This window comes from Rhinoderma darwinii, chromosome 4, assembly GCF_050947455.1.
Source record: "Rhinoderma darwinii isolate aRhiDar2 chromosome 4, aRhiDar2.hap1, whole genome shotgun sequence".
NCBI lineage: Eukaryota > Metazoa > Chordata > Amphibia > Anura > Rhinodermatidae > Rhinoderma > Rhinoderma darwinii.
Window position 1 is genome coordinate 81,213,960 of NC_134690.1, and position 19,290 is coordinate 81,233,249.

The following is a 19,290-nucleotide window of genomic DNA, read 5'->3' on the forward strand; positions in this document are numbered from 1 at the left end:
GCTGGCACTGCACTAATGAGCGGTGGCGCAGGCACTGAGGACAGAACATAGGGGTGTTTTGTAGTGCGCCTGCCATGTTCTGGCTTCAGTGCCGCCACTCATTAGTGCAGCGCTGGTCTCATCACCTCATGCTGACCGCGCGCACACTTGTCAAGACTCAGGAGCGGGGCAATGGCTGTATTACACAGCCGCAGCCCCGCTCTCATACATTCATGTATTACAATACTAAGATGTGCGGCGGCACAGCTTAGTATTGAAATACATGAATTAACAGTATTGAATTTTTTGAGGGTGCACGGTATCGAAACAGTATCGAAGTTTTGATGCTTCGTACATCCCAAATGAGGACATTTTTATCGAGACTTTCTTTTCAGCCTTTCCATGAAATGGTTACTAGACGGGAACAAGAAGTTGCATTTATCTGCACAGCATAAGCTAGACTTTAGATCTTAAACTGGCCATACACTTTAGATCAAAGACGGCCTAAACTGCTGATTTCCACAGTATTGCGTGACAATGTAATGTGTATGGTAGCCTCCAGACTCTTCCCTGACGGCGGATGACAGGGGATTTTCAATTTCTCTCGTGAGATAACAACTGCCAGAAGAGAAAATTACACCCGCTCGTCAACCTGAAATGGCTGATAGCTGGGAGAAAATAGATTGCCTTCATCTGGACAGAAGAGATAAGCTAGACTTCAGGTTTTAACCTTCCCAGAAAGGAGACTCATGCTGTTCACACCGCGAATGTTCAGACTGAAAAATACCAGGCTTAGGCGATGTTCACACCGCGAATGTTCAGACTGAAAAATACCAGGCTTATTCCAGAGAAAACAGTCTCTGACTCCCAAGTTTTTTTTAGGGAGAAGACTTCAAAGGGAAAAATCAGCTCGTAGCTTCATTTTTACAAAGCGTATTTTTAAGAGGCGTTTTTTAATTCGGCAGCATAAAAATATGACTCGTTTGCAGACATATTTCAAGTGTATTTAATCGAAACATGACCTTATAGCAGTCTACGGGCGACCAACTCCATATAAATGCTTGTGGTTTTGGTGTGAGATGTTCGGGTGTCCATCTACATCAGGCTATGAATGTATGTAATGCAACGCTGAGGTAAGACGAGGATATAGGGGCAGGCCAGTTCTCTGGATGCTGTATATCTGCGGTTTGTTTACTTACAGTACGTCTGCCGCTTATATTGCATTTTAACCATTTTGTACTGTCCTGTAAAGCACCATGGGGTATGATGGCGCTAAAAAAATCATTAAAGGGATTATCTGGGACTAAAACATTGATGGTCTATCCGTGAATCATCACAACAAAGCGGCAGTGGCACTCCAGCCCCTTCATGTGTAGTCTGGCACAGCGGCTCTTCTGTAGTGCGGTGGCAGTAGCGGGCACAATCACACATACGGACAGGCCGCTGTGATTGGGTAAACAATGAATGGCCCAAGGTGCTCCAGAGAGAACCAAGAGTTGGATGCCCATCAAATAAAAATGGCCTATGTAGGTTAGCATTGCATCCATTACATCCACATATCAGAGCTGAGAAGAGTGAACAGGCATGATACTTCCCTTTAAAAAATAAAAAAAAGTAAACACAGGACATATGACACCTCTGTGCAGAACATATGGACCAAGCCCAGCTGCCCGCTGCCATACAGCCGGCTTCCACTCCCGTTGCTTAGCAACCAGTGAAGGAATCCGGAAGTGTATTGTTTGACTTCCGCCTCCCTCTCTCCTGACGTTTTATGACAGAACTTTCCTTCAGCCTTCTTCCTCCACATGAAATCGCAAAACTACGTGCGCCATCCCCTCTCTCTCGCACTTTCCGCCCTGTACAGCGCTACAACCAGTCCTTCTATCTCGTACTTGCCCTTTAACGTCACTAGGCCCCGCCTTACAGAACGTGACGTTCCAATACCACGCCCCCAGAACACGTCACTGGCCCTTGACTGTGCCTGCTAGGTGCCGCCCGGTGTCTCCCGGTGTGTCGCCCCCGCCCGGTGCTTCAGCATGGCGGCCAGCGCCAAGCGGAAGCAGGAGGAGAAGCATCTGAAATTGCTCCGGGAGATGACCAGCCTCCCTCATAACCGCAAGTGCTTCGACTGTGACCAGCGCGGCCCGACCTATGCCAATATGACGGCGGGGGCCTTCGTGTGCACGTCGTGCTCCGGAATCCTGTGAGTACCGGTGTTCTGTACGGGGGGCAGCCTGTCACGGCTCAGGCAGGCAATAATAGGGCAGATTGTAGACAGGACGCTGCAAACGGGGGAGAGATCAGGACGACTGGGTGTCATACATACATGCATACATGTGCTCATATATATACATACATGTACTTATACCCCATACATATACCATCTATATCAATGCGTGTACTCCTAGTCCATACATATACCATTATATACATACATGTACTCATACTCCATACATATACCATCTAGATACATACGTGTACTCCTAGTCCATACATATACCATCTATATACATACGTGTACTCCTAGTCCATACATATACCATCTATATACATACGTGTACTCATACTCCATACATATACCATCTAGATACATACATGTACTCCTAGTCCATACATATACCATCTAGATACATACATGTACTCCTAGTCCATACATATACCATCTATATACATACGTGTACTCATACTCCATACATATACCATCTAGATACATACATGTACTCCTAGTCCATACATATACCATCTAGATACATACATGTACTCCTAGTCCATACATATACCATCTATATACATACGTGTACTCATACTCCATACATATACCATCTATATACATACATGTACTCATACATATACCACTACATACATACATACATACATGTACTCATACTCCATACATATACCACTATATACATACATGTACTCATACATATACCACTAAATACATCTACTCATACATATACCATCTATATACATACATGTACCCCTACTCCATACATATACCATCTATATACAAACAAGTACTCATGCTCCATACATATACCATCTATAATTCTATATCATCTGTATGCATACTCCATACATATACCACTATATACATACATTTCCTTATACTCCATACATATATCAGCTATATATATATATATATATACATGTAATCATACTACATACTTATGCCAGCTATATACATACATGTACTCATACTCCATACACATACCAACTATATACATACATGTACTCATACTCCATACATATACCAACTATATACATGTAATCCTACTCCATATATATATTCTTTAACCTCCATAGAAAGTGTCTGGCACGCAGCAGTATCGCATCCACAATGAGCTACAGTCATCTGAAGCGTTAGGCAGCTCCCGTGTCACTGACGCTTTGAGGCACACATTGGGGACTTGTATTAATGTGTCACACTCTATAAATAGAGACGGGGTGTTGTGGGGGGCTTAGTTAGATAGTGACGGATTATGCATCGATTTAATCAAAGTGATATAAGTCATTTGTTTAAGTCAAAAAGCTGCGCACATGAGTTACGGGCTAAGGAGACGTGCGCTGTATTCTGTAAGTGTTGGGCAACGTTTCGAGCGCCAGCTTTAGGCAGTGTTGTAATTTGTACTAGTGACTGTATTGATAAATGCCCCCCTGTCCATGGGCAACAACACTGTGCCGTGTATCTTACCACAAACCAGCGAGCTGCAGAAGTGACCATCTAGCTCTAGGCAATGGGGTCAGTCTCTTGCCGCTTGGATCCATTGTGCGATAAACGGAAGTCATGTCGCCAATGTTAACAAAGCCTTAAAGAGGCTCTGTCACCAGATTATAAGTGGCCTATATTGTACATGATGTGATCGGCGCTGTAATGTAGATAACCGTGTGTTTTTTATTTAGAAAAACGATCATTTTTGACTGAGTTATAACCTATATTAGCTCTATAATAATGAGTTTCTCAATAGACAACTGGGCGGGTTTTACTTTTCGGCCAAGTGGGCGTTGTGGAGAGATGTGTATGACGCTGACCAATCAGTGAACAATCAGCGTCATACACTTCTCCCCATTCATTTACACTGCACATAGCGATATAGCTATATCGCTGTCTGCAGCCACATAAACACACTATAACGTTACTGCAGTGTCCAGATAATGAATATACATTACCTCCAGCCAGGACGTGATGTGTATTCAGAATCCTAACCACTTCTCTGCACTTCTTTGTGATTTACAGCATAGCAGGCGTAGTCTCGCGAGATTACACTGTAAGCTGTCATTTACAGCGAGATCTCGCTGTGCTGTAAATCACAGAGACTCTACAGAAGTGGTCAGGATTCTGAATACACATCCCGTCCTGGCTGGAGGTAATGTATATTCATTGTCAGGAAACTGTAGTAATGTTAGTCTTTGTGTATGTGGCTGCACATAGTGATATAACTATATCGCTATCTGCAGTGTAAATGAATGGGGAGAAGTGTATGATGCTGATTGGTCACTGATTGGTCCGCATCATACACTTCTCTCCACAACACCCACTTGTCCCAAAAAGTAAAACACGCCCAGTTCATTGAGAAACTCATTAGCATAAAGCTAATATAGGTCATAACTCATAAAAATGATTGTTTTTCTAAATAAAAAACACTGCTGTAATCTACATTACAGCGCCGATCACATCATGTACAAGATAGGGCACTTATAATGTGGTGACAGAGCCTCTTTATTACTAGGACCACTGTTATCTACATTACCACACCGATCACATCATGTACAAGATAGGCCACTTATAATGTGGTGACAGAGCCTCTTTATTACTAGGACCACTGTTATCTACATTACCACACCGATCACATCATGTACAAGATAGGCCACTTATAATGTGGTGACAGAGCCTCTTTATTACTAGGACCACTGTTATCTACATTACAGCGCCGATCACATCATGTACAAGATAGGCCACTTATAATGTGGTGACAGAGCCTCTTTATTACTAGGACCACTGTTATCTACATTACCACACCGATCACATCATGTACAAGATAGGCCACTTATAATGTGGTGACAGAGCCTCTTTATTACTAGGACCACTGTTATCTACATTACCACACCGATCACATCATGTACAAGATAGGCCACTTATAATGTGGTGACAGAGCCTCTTTATTACTAGGACCACTGTTATCTACATTACCACACCGATCACATCATGTACAAGATAGGCCACTTATAATGTGGTGACAGAGCCTCTTTAAAGAGCATTATTCATCTTCTGACTAGTCAATGATAGTTGCAGAGCTCCACAATTCACTACTTGCCGGTGGGGAGAGCCAAGTGTAAGGGTCGATGCTGAGTGACAGCTCACCCAGACAATCCAACCCGGTGACAGTGTATGACAGCGCGTCACTCAACATGTGTAAGAATCGGAACGCATTTTGCGCAGTAAATTTCCTCCACTGTTTTCAGTCTGGTTGTGGCCGTGCATATACATTGTCTGTTTTTAGTAAATCGTATGAAAAGCTTAATACCTTATTACTGGTGTAGCCGTCTCCGCTCTAGTGACATTCCTGTTATGTGAGAACATCCCAATATTTTTCTCTGATTTTAGAATTCAGTTCATATTTTTCCTTTATTCTTCTATTAGGTGTCATTGCTTTGTTTTTACTCCAGTCCCCTTAGGCTGTGTTCACACGTCACAGATTTGCATATGGCAAATGCATCGTGGATTTTTCAGAAAATCCATGTCAGAAATCCGCAGCTGAAACTGTCCGTACGTGGGTTAGCCCCATTGTAAGTCACAAGATAATCTGCTGCTTTACAGCGCGGAATTCGCAGCAATATCGAACATGCCGCAGATTTTTAAATCCGCAGCACTCACTTTATTTCGTGTGGATCTTTTCTTGAGAATGGGGTATCAAATACCTGAATCCAGCTGAATCTGTCAGGATTTAGGTGTATGGAAGTGTGAAAATGGCCTTACAGTGTAGTTCAAAGAATCATGTTCAGCTACTGCCGGCTGTATGGCTCCTATATACTTGAATAGGTGCTGTATGTAGATCGGGTCACCAAGCACTGTTAGGCCTTGTTCACACAATGCAGATTTGCTGCAGATTTTGCATGCGGTTTTAAGCTAAAAACAGAATTGGATGCAGACGCACTGCAGAATCCGCACAATCTGTTCTGCTGCGGAACTGCTGTAAAATAGGTTCTCATCTCTGCAGCAAGAACCGCACCTCAACTGCAATGTCTGAATACACCCGATGGCCTGTTTCACACAGCAGTGTTGTGGTCAGTATTTTTTATCCGTATTTGGAAGCCAAATCCAGAAGTGGAACCTACAAAGAAAATGTTTAATAGAAGGACTTGCGCCTCTTCCATGTAATGGATCCACTCCTAGTTTTGGATTACAAATACTGATATTGCAGTGTGAAAGAGGCCTAAAGATTTAAAAAAATTTTGGCAGGAGACACAGGGCTTTCTTATTGAAGCTGATATAATTTCACTTTGTTAGTCTTTATTTTGGTAAAATTATCAGAAAAGGGAAAAAAAATATAATTTTTTCTTGTTCTGTTTTAACCTAGTTTGTTTAATCAATAATTTTTAGCCCAAAAATGAATCCTCTAATTCTCCCGTGCATAACGGTGCCACCTATGTGTACATTGTGTAACGTATGAACAGAGACACTGTTAGTTTTACTTGTATCTCCTCCATAACTTTAGCCGCAACTTCTGTCCATTCATGATTATCCAAGTGCAGTTTTTTCTAGTGAAGGCGCAAAAGTAGATAGAACAGGCAAAATTGGTGGCTGGGGGTAATTACTGTATATTTGGGGTATTTTACATTCTGCGTGACAGAAAAGTGTTGATTAAATTCGTAAGCACCTGATGCCCATGCAAAACTCTGTTTGTCACGGAGGATATCTAGCACTGTGTGTGTGACTTCAGAGAGGTATGCACTTTTTTGGGCAGGGGAGGCCTTTTAAAAATGTTATATATTTTTTTTTTTTTAGTTTTTCTTCTTTAATTTTACTATGTTTAGTAAGTGTCTGATTCGAGTGCCCTCATCAGGACATGATTGGTTCAGGTCGCGATGACGGCATCCAGGCTAGAGAATATTGGCTGCTGTCAGATCTGGACAATGCTGTGCTGCTAGAGCCGTGCGATCACGGTGCATATTACGCGTTGGACACGATGTCTATTTACTGTCAAGACACTTCAGTAATGTTAATGTGGGTGTATGTGGCTGCACATAGTGAACAACGCAGGGTCGCTATATGCAGAGTAAATGAATGGGGAGAAGTGTGATTGGTCACTGATTGGTCAGCGTCATACACTTCTCTCCACACGCCCACTTGGTCAAAAGTAAAAACACGCCCAGTTGTCTATTGAGAAAGTCATTAGCCTAAAGCTGAAATCGCTCCTAACGTGGTAAAAATAGATAGTTTTTCTAAATAAACCACTGCTGTCACCTACATTATAGCGCCCATCACATTATGTACAAGAGAGGGCACTTATAATCTGGTGACAGAGCCTTTAAATGTTTGAAAACTTTTGTTGTTTCATTGAACGTTGGTACTTTTTGTCTTTTTGCTGATTTTCATGGAATTTAATAAATCTAATATAATAGGTTAAAAAAAAAAAAAAGACAGAACGCCATGAGATCAGTGTAGAATCGGCCAGGTTTGTGGTGCCAGGTGTCCAGATGGATGGACTGAATGTACAGGAGAGCTGCCTAGAAGACATGGGGAATGGCAGCAGATCTACAATGAATGTAGGAATAGAATCCAATTATTAACGGAATTGTTAGGCATTCAGAATAGAGAATAATAAGATGTGTTTTATTAAAGGGCGTAGTCCCCGGATCAACAATTATCTCTCCACAGGATAGGTGATAATTGTCTGTCTGATCGCTGGGACCCCCACTGATCATGAGAACGGGAGTCCTGAATCCTCCAGAAGGACATTGAATTGAGGGGTGGTCAAGCACGCTCCATTCAAAGTGTATGGGAATGATGGAAACAGCACTTGGTTGTTTCCCTCAGTCCCATAGGCATTGAATGGAGCAGAGAGCGCATGCTTGACTACCCCTTCAAGCTCCTCACTGCTAGGCCAGCAGGCAAGAGGAATGGGGGGTTTGCGACCCCCGTTCTCACGATTGTCTTACGCTGGGGCCCCCACCAATCACCTATGGATAGGGGATGATTGGCAATTCTGGTACAACCTCTTTAGTGGGTTTTTCCCACCATATACAATGATGGATATGCCATAAATATTTAATCGGCCTGTGTAGGGAGCCCACCTCAATTGAGAAGCGGCAACATCCAAGTAGAGAATGATTGGAGATGTTGCCACCATGGGCATGGATTTCTCCATTAAGTCTATGGGAGTTCTAGAAACCACTACACACATTTGGTTCACTGGCTGCTGAGACTTTTTTTTTTTTTTGTGTGAGTGTCTTGAGTGTAGGTGAAAATATAGTTTCCTACTTTCCTCTGATATGATCTGCCCCTCTTCTTCTTTGCAAGAAATATAAGAACATGACTAGATCTGAAACTCCGGCTGTGGATATTCATGTGCTTCCGAGCAAGTTCAAAAGCTGCTGCTTCTCTAACATTGTAGTGACCTGGGCATATGTGAGGAACCTGTCCTCTATGTAAGGGCTATTTCATGTAACTCTGATTGTCAGTGGTCAGACTACAGAGACCACCAGTGATGCCTAGAATAAAGGGTCTGCGGCAGGAGAGGTGAGGGGAAGCGAGCGTCGGTCATGTGGGCTTTCAACATGTCCGATCGTTTGTTCTGGTGAGAGAAGTTCCTCCCCTACTGAAATAAATCTGCTTGCTCTTCTCAGCGGAGTGTGTGTTTTATGGGGAGGTTGAGGGAGATGGCTTCAGAATTGCAATACGTTGTGGTCCCATTGCGGTCCCATTGCTCTAGGCATCGGAGTGCGTCCCAGAAGGACCTTTGGGCCCCTTCTTTGTGGGATTTGTCCAGCTCTAAACTAAACCCAATGAATTGTATTTTTATTTTTTTTCCCATTCGGCCATTTTTGTGAATCGACCCTACACTATGTACCATGTAAAGCAGCAATCGAGTGGCCGTAATTGTGTTTTTTCTCATCATGTTGTGATGGCATCCAGTCTGTCGTCACCATGCGCGGTGAGATGGTGTTTGTTTTCTGAGCTGGACCGCACTAATCTCTTATGAAGTGTTGGTTCGTCTGCAAGTTCTGGATTTTCTGGGAAAGCAATTTAAATGTCACAGATAAAATTTCAGTATGGAGAATTAAAAATATTGACTGAGCTGTTCTTGGCACAGGCTGCGTCGGGTGTTTTGGGCATAGTGTTTTTTGTGTGAAGGTGGTGTTAACCCTTCCTTGGACAATTTTTCTGAAGCATTTGAAAATATATATTGCCACCTGCTGCAGGTCAAAAAAAATTCGGAGCGATACTTGCATAGTGTGATTATTGTAATGGCTTTATTTATAGTGCAACAAACAGGAAATAAAGGGAAGATAAAAATAAAGACGTTTTTGGAAGCCCTATACCATTAGAGGAAAAAATTAGGAAAGGGGAGCAGGTTTGCCCTAATCGCCTTTTACCTACGACCTTTGACTGTTGACCTAGGGCACGTTCCATTCCCATACAAGCAGGAAGCACGTTTTGATCACCTTTAGCCCAGGAAATGTGTTTTTCTTTGTATGGTGTCAGCATATTTGCTATTGCTATGCAGAAAATGATTGTTATGATAAGCTATGCGTAGTTCAATACATTTATGGAGTTACAGGCAACCAATGACTACTACAGATGTGTCCGTCCTTACCTTTCCTCTTATCTCATCATATCCTGAAATGTGTGGTGCGAGATGATTATCTTTGAAAAAACATGAATTCGTAATAGTCTGTCACGAGATGTTTATGCTATGTGTCTGTGTGGCTCCCCCACTGGTTGAGATATGAATTGCATTCTCAAATATGTAATTATGCACACCTTCTATAGACGTTGTATTGGTGCTATAAAGGTTCGGGCTGGATGACCCACAATAGTGATCAAAAAAACCTAGAAGCACTCCAATGATTTTTTGGGATATTTTCCAAGATAATTTTATTATGAATAATTCATAAACGATATTCCTTTTCAAGCGATATTTCTTGGACGTTTCGACCTCACCTAGGTCTTTATCACAATCGCTGATAATCGTTAGGATATGGTGTGGACGGCGTCTACCAGACGCTCTCAGATTGCAGACTCAGCGATTGTGATAAAGACCTAGGTGAGGTCGAAACGTCCAAGAAATATCGCTTGAAAAGGAATATCGTTTATGAATTATTCATAATAAAATTATCTTGGAAAATATCCCAAAAAATCATTGGAGTGCTTCTAGGTTTTTTTGATCACGAGATATGAATTGCAGTTCATCAAGGGTTTTGATAGCATGTCGCCTTATTGTATTTAATTGGTTTAATGAAAAATTGAAGTCCATAACCAAATTTAAGCAAAGATAAGGGTGGACACATCTGTACTACGTGTGCATCAAAGAGAGCTGCTTCCATTGCAGCCCCACATGTTAATAACTGTGTTTCTGCCATTTTTTTTAGAACATCATGCATTGGGTGTGTTTGGTGTAGTTACTGGACTTCTGACCTGAGAGGAAGTTTTTTTTAGATAGATCATGTAGTTCCGGTTTTCAGTATAGAGACATCAGTCCCACCCTGTGGGAGGTGACTGGAAATAATGACCTTTTGCCCTTGCTTGGCAGGGTAACTTATGCTACTGTAAGGGTATGTTCACATGTAAGAATTTTGCTGCAAAATTCCGCGGGCCATTCATTTCAACGGAAGTCGGACGCGTAATTTTCCCGCTTGTTGATTTCAGCTAGTGGGAAAAAGCAGCATCCTGCTCGATCTTCAGGCAGATGCCTTCCGAACCTCCCATTGATGTCAATGGGAGGGTGGAATCTCCGACATGTCCGGCTGACATGTAGCTAATGTGGATGGCCACCTTAAGTTTGTAGTCTAGTGTCCCTCCAGTTAGCTCCCACGACATTGCTCGTAGAGAGACGCTGCTGCGTTCTGGGTGGTACAGCTGCTGTGGCACAAAGGCCGTTCAGAGGGCGTTGGGCATGGGTCCTATTAATTAGAATAGGACCTGTGCACGATACTCTGGGCTTTGCACGATTGCCACAGCAACTGTAGCACTCAGCGTGCAGTACCGTCACTCCATGCCCAATGTCAGACAGGGAGGGAGATTACAACTACATGGAGACTAATAGGTCTTCCATTTTTAATAGTCTATATGCAAAGTTGCTTAATTTTTTGAATTTTTTTTAGATGTAGTTTGACATAAAAAAAAAAAGTCAAACTGATTGAGGGGACAAGTACTGTGGGGACGTGGCTTGTGTGGGAGAAGCAGCTGAGAGTACGATTGGTTGTCTGTGTATCTATCTGTTCGCTGTAATCGATAGTGATCGTGTACAAGATTGGACCCCCCCACTGGTCAGACATAGTAAAGCGATGTACCCTAAATGTCTGTCACCGGAAGACCCCTTAAATACAGCTAAAAACTTATCATTTTTTTTGTATAAGGCCGAACAGTCCTCTACCGAACACTTGCTTTGTGCTCGGTTATAAACATAGTCGTTTTCCCGGAAGCAATAGCGTAGTTGACTACGCTATTCCTTCCGGCAAAACGACGGGTTCGGTGCACAACAGACACAAACGGAAGCCTTGGGCATCGGCTCCGCCACCATTGAAATCAATGGTGATGGAAACGCGTCTGTGTCAGTTTGTGTCTGCTCAAGGTCTCCGTTCTGAGGGAAACCTCCGATGGAACGTCAGAACGGGACCCCAACGCAGATGTGAACGAAGCCTTATTTGTATTTTTTATGTATTTTACTCCTTTTCCCACATTACTTTGTATAGAGGATTACATAGAAAGCTCTAGATTGCCTTCTACGTTGCCTCGTGCACCCAGTCCTGCTATTCTCGTCCAGCAGGTTGTATTTTTATCATTAAGACGTAAAGACATTCCACGTTTTCTCTGGTCTGTTAATATTTACCTATCGCTACACATAGCTGGGGGGTGAGCGTGGTGTTTTGTCCTGTCTAGTAATCGCTACAATTACCTTATCCATTTCTGCAGAGTGGTCAGAATGGGCATTGGGTCCAGGATGGAAAGTGACCGCTTATTTTCCATAATACCCCATCCATATTATGAGACATGAAAATTGCATGGAAACTTCCACAAAAATGGCATAAATAGTCTTAAATCCTGGACTTAGGAGCCAGTTAGACTTTTTTTTTTAATGGCCAGTCAATAAGCCCTTTCCTAGCCATGAACAGAAAATACCTCAAGAAGTTCGGTTCCCACCATTGGACACATTGGCGAGCAGACTGTTGGGAGTAGACATGTAGAGTTTCCCATTCAGACAGCTCTGTGGTGCACTTTGCATTTTGAGCCCCATCTGCATTATTATTTTTTTTTGATAACTAATCCTGACCTGCCTTTTGTACTAATACGTATGTATCGTTTTCTGTAACTGCTCTGTTTCACTAATTCTGAACCTGGCATGGCAATTCATTAGCTGCACCCGCTTTAGCTCCGGGTGGTGCAGCGGGTGTGAAGACAGAAAATAGGGTGATTTTGCCGGTCATCTGAATTTTTCCTTTTTAATCTTGTGAATGTTTTATGGAAAGTCTTTGCAATCCTTCGGCATGACATAGTGTTACTGTTCGGTTACACCCAAAAAGCATTGGATGTTGGTTATTTCATTCAATACTTTACTTCTAGGTACCCTACTCACTTTGCTGTTTTGACCTGACGGACAAGGTTCGGCCCCTCTGGTGCTGTGTGGGCCCCTGTTTCTCATTACCGCTGTTCTCCTAGAAGTGTCAGCAATGGACCTCTCTCCAGAGATGACATCAGAAGACACACAAAACTGCAGCTGGAAGGGGCTGATCAGAGTCTGTAGCGGGGGCACTCCTCGCTGATAGATTGGCATCCCCCCTCTGTCTCGGCTTTGTCTTTGAATTCTCCTCGGTCTGTGGCTCGGCACTGGCAGGATGCACCTGGAGCAGACAGATTTCTGTTTGTGGAGCTGCTGGCAGCGTCTCCTGCACATATTTTCTTGCATGTGGTGATCATTCCTGGCAAAGCCATAGGGAATACAACTCCCACACAGACACCAGTGTAATAATTCACCTGGGAGCAGTGCTACTCTCTCCACAGAATAGGGACTTCTGCATGGTGTAATGCTGCTCATAAATACTCGTACTGCTTTTTACCTTCATCATCCTCTATCTGTCCCCTCTGGCCATAGACATTACACAATAACCTGCTCATATGACTATTGTTCTGCTCAGTACTAGTACAGAAGATCTGTCCGATGCAGGTGGTTTTCTTTAGGAAAGCTCGCTGTATGATCAGGTCTGATCAGCTGGCAATTGGTCCTGTGTACCATAAACATCAGATAAGTATTGGGTTTCCACCAGCTACTCCGGTCTCATGGGTTAATTTGTTTCATATGAATGTTGTCCTAGTGTGTGTCTATGAGATAGGGAAATTAGATTGTGAGCCACATTGGGGACAGGGACTGATGTGAGTGATGACAAACTCCTTACAGCGCTGCGGAATATGTAGTTGCTTACGGAAAATAAATAAGAGTTGGCCGAAAAATCCAACGTGGTGTTACATTGCTATATTCTAGCATTTTTAGTATGGAATATAATGCTATAATATTGGAAAATAACACTATAATATTGGAAAATAATGTGGAATTGATATGAAATAGATTTTTATGTGTATACTGTATATATTGTTTGATTTGTTGTTGCAGATTTTCCCCATTGAATTCAATGGGAAGGTAAAACCCGAAACAAATTGCAGATGTGATTTTTGCAGTGGAAAAGCTGCGATTCCGCCGCAAAAATCGCAACTCCGGAAAAATTTTTTTTTAGACTTACCCAGAATTATGTGCTCCTTCATCTAGGCCGGCCTCATGGGATGACGTTTCATCCCATGTGATTGCAGTCTGCAGCAGTCACACGGGATAGAACGTCATCCCAGGAGGCCGGGCTGCAGGACGGGAGAGGGACGCCTCGCCATGGCTACGTAGTAGGTAAGTATGAAACTTTTTTCTTATGTGCAGTTTTTCACAATTTGGTGCGCTTTTTCTGCCGGAATGCACAGCGGCGCAGGGGTGGATATGCTGTTTGCTTTCATGCCGCGTATCTGATCCGGGTGTGAACATACCCTAGAAAACTGGCGTAGAAAGGTTGATGAATTCATCCCCATAGACTGTACATACGTTATGTTGGTTTTCAGCTTTACTGTAACAGTCACTGCTCCACCCATTCAAGCTGATGAGAGTTGTTCTTCTGGATTTTCAGTTACAGATCATCTTTGCTCTGCACAATTCACTGGACCTGCCATTGATGTTCATCATTTTTAGTCCTGTTTGTCCAGCTGAATGACGCTCGTCCGTAGAGCACACCTATTATACAGCCTGCTTGTACCATATTATGCTATGTGCACACAAAATAAAAAACATCTGAAAATACGGAGCTGTTTTCAAGGGAAAATAGCTCCTGATTTTCAGACGTTTTTTAAGCCACTCGCGATTTTCGTGGCGTTTTTTTACAGACTTTTTTGTAGCTGTTTTTAGAGTGGTTTGTCTAGAGTGTCAATGAAAAACGGCTCCAAAAACGGCCCAAGAATGCACTTCTTTTTCGCGCGCGTCTTTTTACATGCCGTGTTTGGAAAACGAGGCGTAAAAAAACGCGCCGTCTGCACAGAATGCAGTGTTTCCCATTGAAATCAATGGGCAGATGTTTGGAGGCGTTCTGCTTCCGTGTCTTGAGGCATTTTTCGAGGCGTAAACCCCCCCCAAAATACGCCTGAAAGCACTGTGTGAACATACCCTTACAGTGAATTCATATGAGGCTTGTGATGTACTGTCTAGACGTATACATGACAATATGCCAATAAACTTAAATCTGTAAAAAGAAAAAAATTGCTTTAAAAAAAGAAAACCTAAAACATACGCGCTGCACCAAGTTCAGACAGATGTTTGTGAGGAGTTTTACAGACGAGATACCGCACACCAGATGTCGAATACAAAATAATGATGAATTAGAGCCTGTTCACATCACCGTTCATTTCCGTTCCGGGGTTCCGTCGGGTGAACCCCGCAACAGAAAGTGAAACTGAAAGCACAGCTTCCGTTTCAGTCACCATTGATCTCAACGGAAACATCGCTTAATGCTTTCCGTTCGTCACCATTCCGTCTGGTTTCCGGTTTTCCGACGGAATCAATAACGCAGTCGATTACGCTATTGATTCCGTCGGAAAACCGGAAACCAGACGGAATGGTGACGAACAGAAAGCATTAGCGATGTTTCCGTCACCATTGAAGTCAATGATGACTGAAACGGAAGCTGTGTTGGCACTTTCACTTTCCGTTGCGGGGTTCACCCGACGGAACCCCGGAACGGAAATGAACGGTGATGTGAACAGGCCCTTAGAAGTTTTCATTTGTATTGTGGTAATGGATAGTTCAATCCTAATCCTCTCTGGCCACAACAGTCTCTCTCATAGTGTGAATGGTGAATATTTTTTACAACTTTCTCTTATGTGTTATAGAACATCTCACATGCAAATACGGTTATAAAGCCTCAATGTTTGTGACTTCACCACTAGCTGCTCTGCCTCCATCTCCAGTCATGTAACGTTTTATACACAATCTCACTGGATCGTGTCCGTATTTGGTCCGTCTATGTGCCCGGCCCTGATGTACAGAACTTGGATACTAAAAATGTTCCGTGCTTACAAAACAGAGCGGAAAGTGACTGTAAATAAACACTTGGAATTAATATTTGAGTCACTTTTGTTTGATCTGCCAGCACTTACACTCACATTAGAATGCAATATTCCTGTAAGTAGAAGCCATAAGCCAAATCGAATATAAATCTTTTATAGTTTGCTGCTGCGGTCTTGCAGATGTGAGAGCACTTGGTGGATTCTGCAAGCCGGAGTGCAAAAGCCAGAGTGCCGTTTTTCACGGCATCAGATTGGCACTCAATGGTTTTCACGGAACACATTCACTTCAGTTTGTGAATATTGTCTATGAAAAGTGACCTGACTCTCTGATCCGTGCAAAGATAGAACATGTCCTATCTTTCCACTGAAAACGGACAGGACTCGGGCGGCACACTCGGTCCTGTGCGAGAGCCCTATCTCTTATTAATGTCAGTGGTGCATGGACTGCTGGGATCTAAACTAGCCTGTAAGGCTACGTTCAGACCGTGCAAAAAAATGGCCATTAAAAACTGATCAATTGTCCGTTTTTCATGGCCGTTTTGCATCAGTGTCTCTCCAAATTTTCATGCCATACGTTTTTCATCGCCGTTAAAAAATAAATAAAAATAACCCCACCCCCCAAAAAAAACTGATGGATTTCCTGTCAGGGTTTTCTCTGTGCGAACCCTCTGAAAACACCGTGCCCATGTAGACAGTGCCGCAATGCCCCTGTAGATAATGGCCACTTATGAAGTGCCAGTGCCCACATAGCGCTACACCCCCGTGTAGATAGCGCCATTGGGGCTCCCTCTAGAAGCTCTGGCCAGGAATTCCGCTCCAGGAGGAGCCCCTGACGTTATTGTCTATATATGGACAGTGACGCCAGGGTTTCCCCCAGAAGCGGAATCCCTGGCTAGAGTGTCGGCAACGCTCTGGCCGGGGACTCCGCTCATGGAGTCGTCACTGTCCATATATGGACAGTGACGTCAATAGCTTTCCCAAGACAGGAGACAGAGCTTGCGATGCTCTGGCCAGGGACTCTATAGTTGAAAGCACTGACATCACTGTCCATATATGTAGCGCCACGCCCGGGGAGTCCTCTTGTGAGGGCCAAGATCTGTTTTTAACGGCCATCACAAGGTTTGATTCCTAAAAAACGGCTGTTCCAAAACGGATCCATACAGTTCTATGGGGGGCTGTCTGGCTGTGAAAATGGTCAAAAATGGGAGAAGGTTGTAATACTGTGAATCGCCACTACTGCTGTGTCAGCGACTCGCAGTAGGAACAGTGACAGGAATGAAGGGAAAGCAGCTCGCACGAGCCCTGCGGCCCCTTCAAAACAGCTGATTGGTTGGGGTCCCGTCAATCTAATGAGAATAGGCCATCCATTTTTAGGGACTAGAAAACCCCTTTAAGCACTAGGCACAGCACATAGACTAAAATGGCACTGTTCCTGGAAAAGCTGATTTTGTTTCTTTTCTAATTTTGGGCAACCACTTTAATGCAATCCATTCCATTAAAAAGAGGATTTTTAAAGCTGAAATAGGTCCAACTTCTTTCTAGGGGTGTGCAACTAATCTGGTAGCTCAGCATTTATTGCAGTGGAGGATGTACGGATTGATTTAAAGGGAATGTGTTAGCAAAAAATGTATTTTATTTTTTTAGTTAAACAATTAGTGTGTGGGTGATTAAACATTGTTCTAATGTTTTTTATTTTTTTCACGAGTCAGGAAATATTATAAATTGGATTCAATTTATAATATTTCCCATTGCTGGTCACTAGATGGAGCAATTCCCAAAATTGCAGCATTGCATGTGGTAAAGCAACCACATTGCTTTATGCTGCAAAATTGGGAAAAAATCCTTCGCTCTAGTGAGCTCTCAGAATCCCCCCCTCCTTTATCCTGGCTAGTGCCGGGAGAAACGAGGGGATTGAACGGTCTAATCTCCTACACTGTGTGTCGCCATTTTTTGAGCTAACACACAGTGTAGTAGGTTAACATACACTAGTAAACACACAGTGAAACACGAACATACATAGAAATCACTTACCTGCTCCAGTCGCCGCCGCTCCCTCCGGACCGTCTGCTGCCGCTGCTCCATGTGCACAAGTCCGGAAGTAGTAATCTTACTGTCCGGCCGCGACTTCCGGTCCACAGGAAAATGGCGCCGGACGGCGCGCATTTCAAATTGGTCTGTGTTCCCATACAGACGGCGTACACCATAGTGGATGGAACGGGCCCCGTTCGCATTCCCTATGGGACTGGGGCTGCCGTATTCCATGTCTGTATGTGTCGTTAATCGACACATACAGAAATGGGAAAAAAAATGGCAGCCCCCATAGGGAAGAAAAAGTGTAAAAATAAAAAAAAGTAACACACAAATACAAACGTTTTTAATAAACACTAACATCAAACTGATATAAAAAAAATTAATAAGGGATTACCTGTAAGTTTGTGTATTGTGCCATGCACATTAGGTAGCAACTGGGGTGTATTGGAGGTAAAGAATCATGATGGATCACCTTTTAGGCAAACTTCATAAAATTAGATCCATGTAATATTTAAATCCAACCATTGGCTGAAATGGTAATAGTTTGCCTTTTCAGGTTTCTATGTAATGTGTATGGGGACCTTTTTAGGCTATTCCAGTTCTCGTGAAACATGTATAAATTCTCGCTAGTAGATTAGGTGTCTGCTTTTCCTGCTGAATGAAGGTGAGATGAATTTTCTAGATAGCGCCAGCTTGGCATTATTGCTTTGTCCATTCAGTTTTTGTTTGCCAAAAGAGAGTAGATGCACTGACCAGTTAAAACCACCTGCCTAATACTGTTAGGTTCCCCTCGTGCCACCATTTCAGCTCTGACCCGTTGAGGTATAGACTCCACAAGACCTTGTAGTTGTCTTGTGGTATCTGGCACCAAGACGTTCACTTCAGATTATTTGATTTCTGTAAGGTGAGGCCTCCGTAGATCCGACTTGTTTTTCCAGCACATCCCACAGCTGATTGATCTGGTGAATTTCAACACCTACAACTTTGTCATTCTTGAATCATTTTTGCAGTGTGGCAGAGCGCATTATCCTGCTGAAAGAGGCCACTACCATTAGGAAATACCATTGCCATGAAGGGCAGTACTCTGCAATAATGTTTAGATGGGTGGTATGTGTCACAGTAATCACATGAATGCCAGGACCCAAGGTTTCCCAGCAGAACATTGCCCAGAGCATCACACTTCCTTGGCCAGCTTGTCGTCTTCCCATAGTACACCATGGTGCCATCTTTTCCGTAGGCAAGCAACGAATACGCTACCAGACATCCACGTGATGTAAAAGAGAATGTGATCAATCAGCCCGGGCCGCCTTCTTCCATTGCGCCATGGTCCAGTTCTGATGCTCACGTTCCAATTGTAGGCACATTCAGCAGTGGACAGGTGTCCGCATAGGCACTCATCAGTTTGCGGCTACGGGACCCCCAAACGCAGCAAGTTGTGTACTGACCTCTTTCTATAATATCCAGAAGAT

General features: G+C 43.2%; 1 protein-coding gene across 4 annotated transcripts in view; it reads left to right on the forward strand.

The window, feature by feature from the left end:
- Positions 1-1,738: 1,738 nt before the first annotated feature.
- The window catches only part of AGFG1 (ArfGAP with FG repeats 1), a 68,412-nt gene continuing 50,860 nt past the window's right edge, over positions 1,739-19,290 (forward strand). Inside the window, exon 1 of one of the 4 annotated variants that reach the window (XM_075861275.1) lies at positions 1,739-2,182. In XM_075861275.1, the coding sequence (XP_075717390.1) occupies positions 2,016-2,182 (167 nt within the window). In that variant the 5' untranslated portion in view covers positions 1,739-2,015. The remainder of the gene's footprint in view (positions 2,183-19,290) is intronic. The other 3 variants (XM_075861273.1, XM_075861274.1, XM_075861276.1) reach the window with 3 other exon arrangements.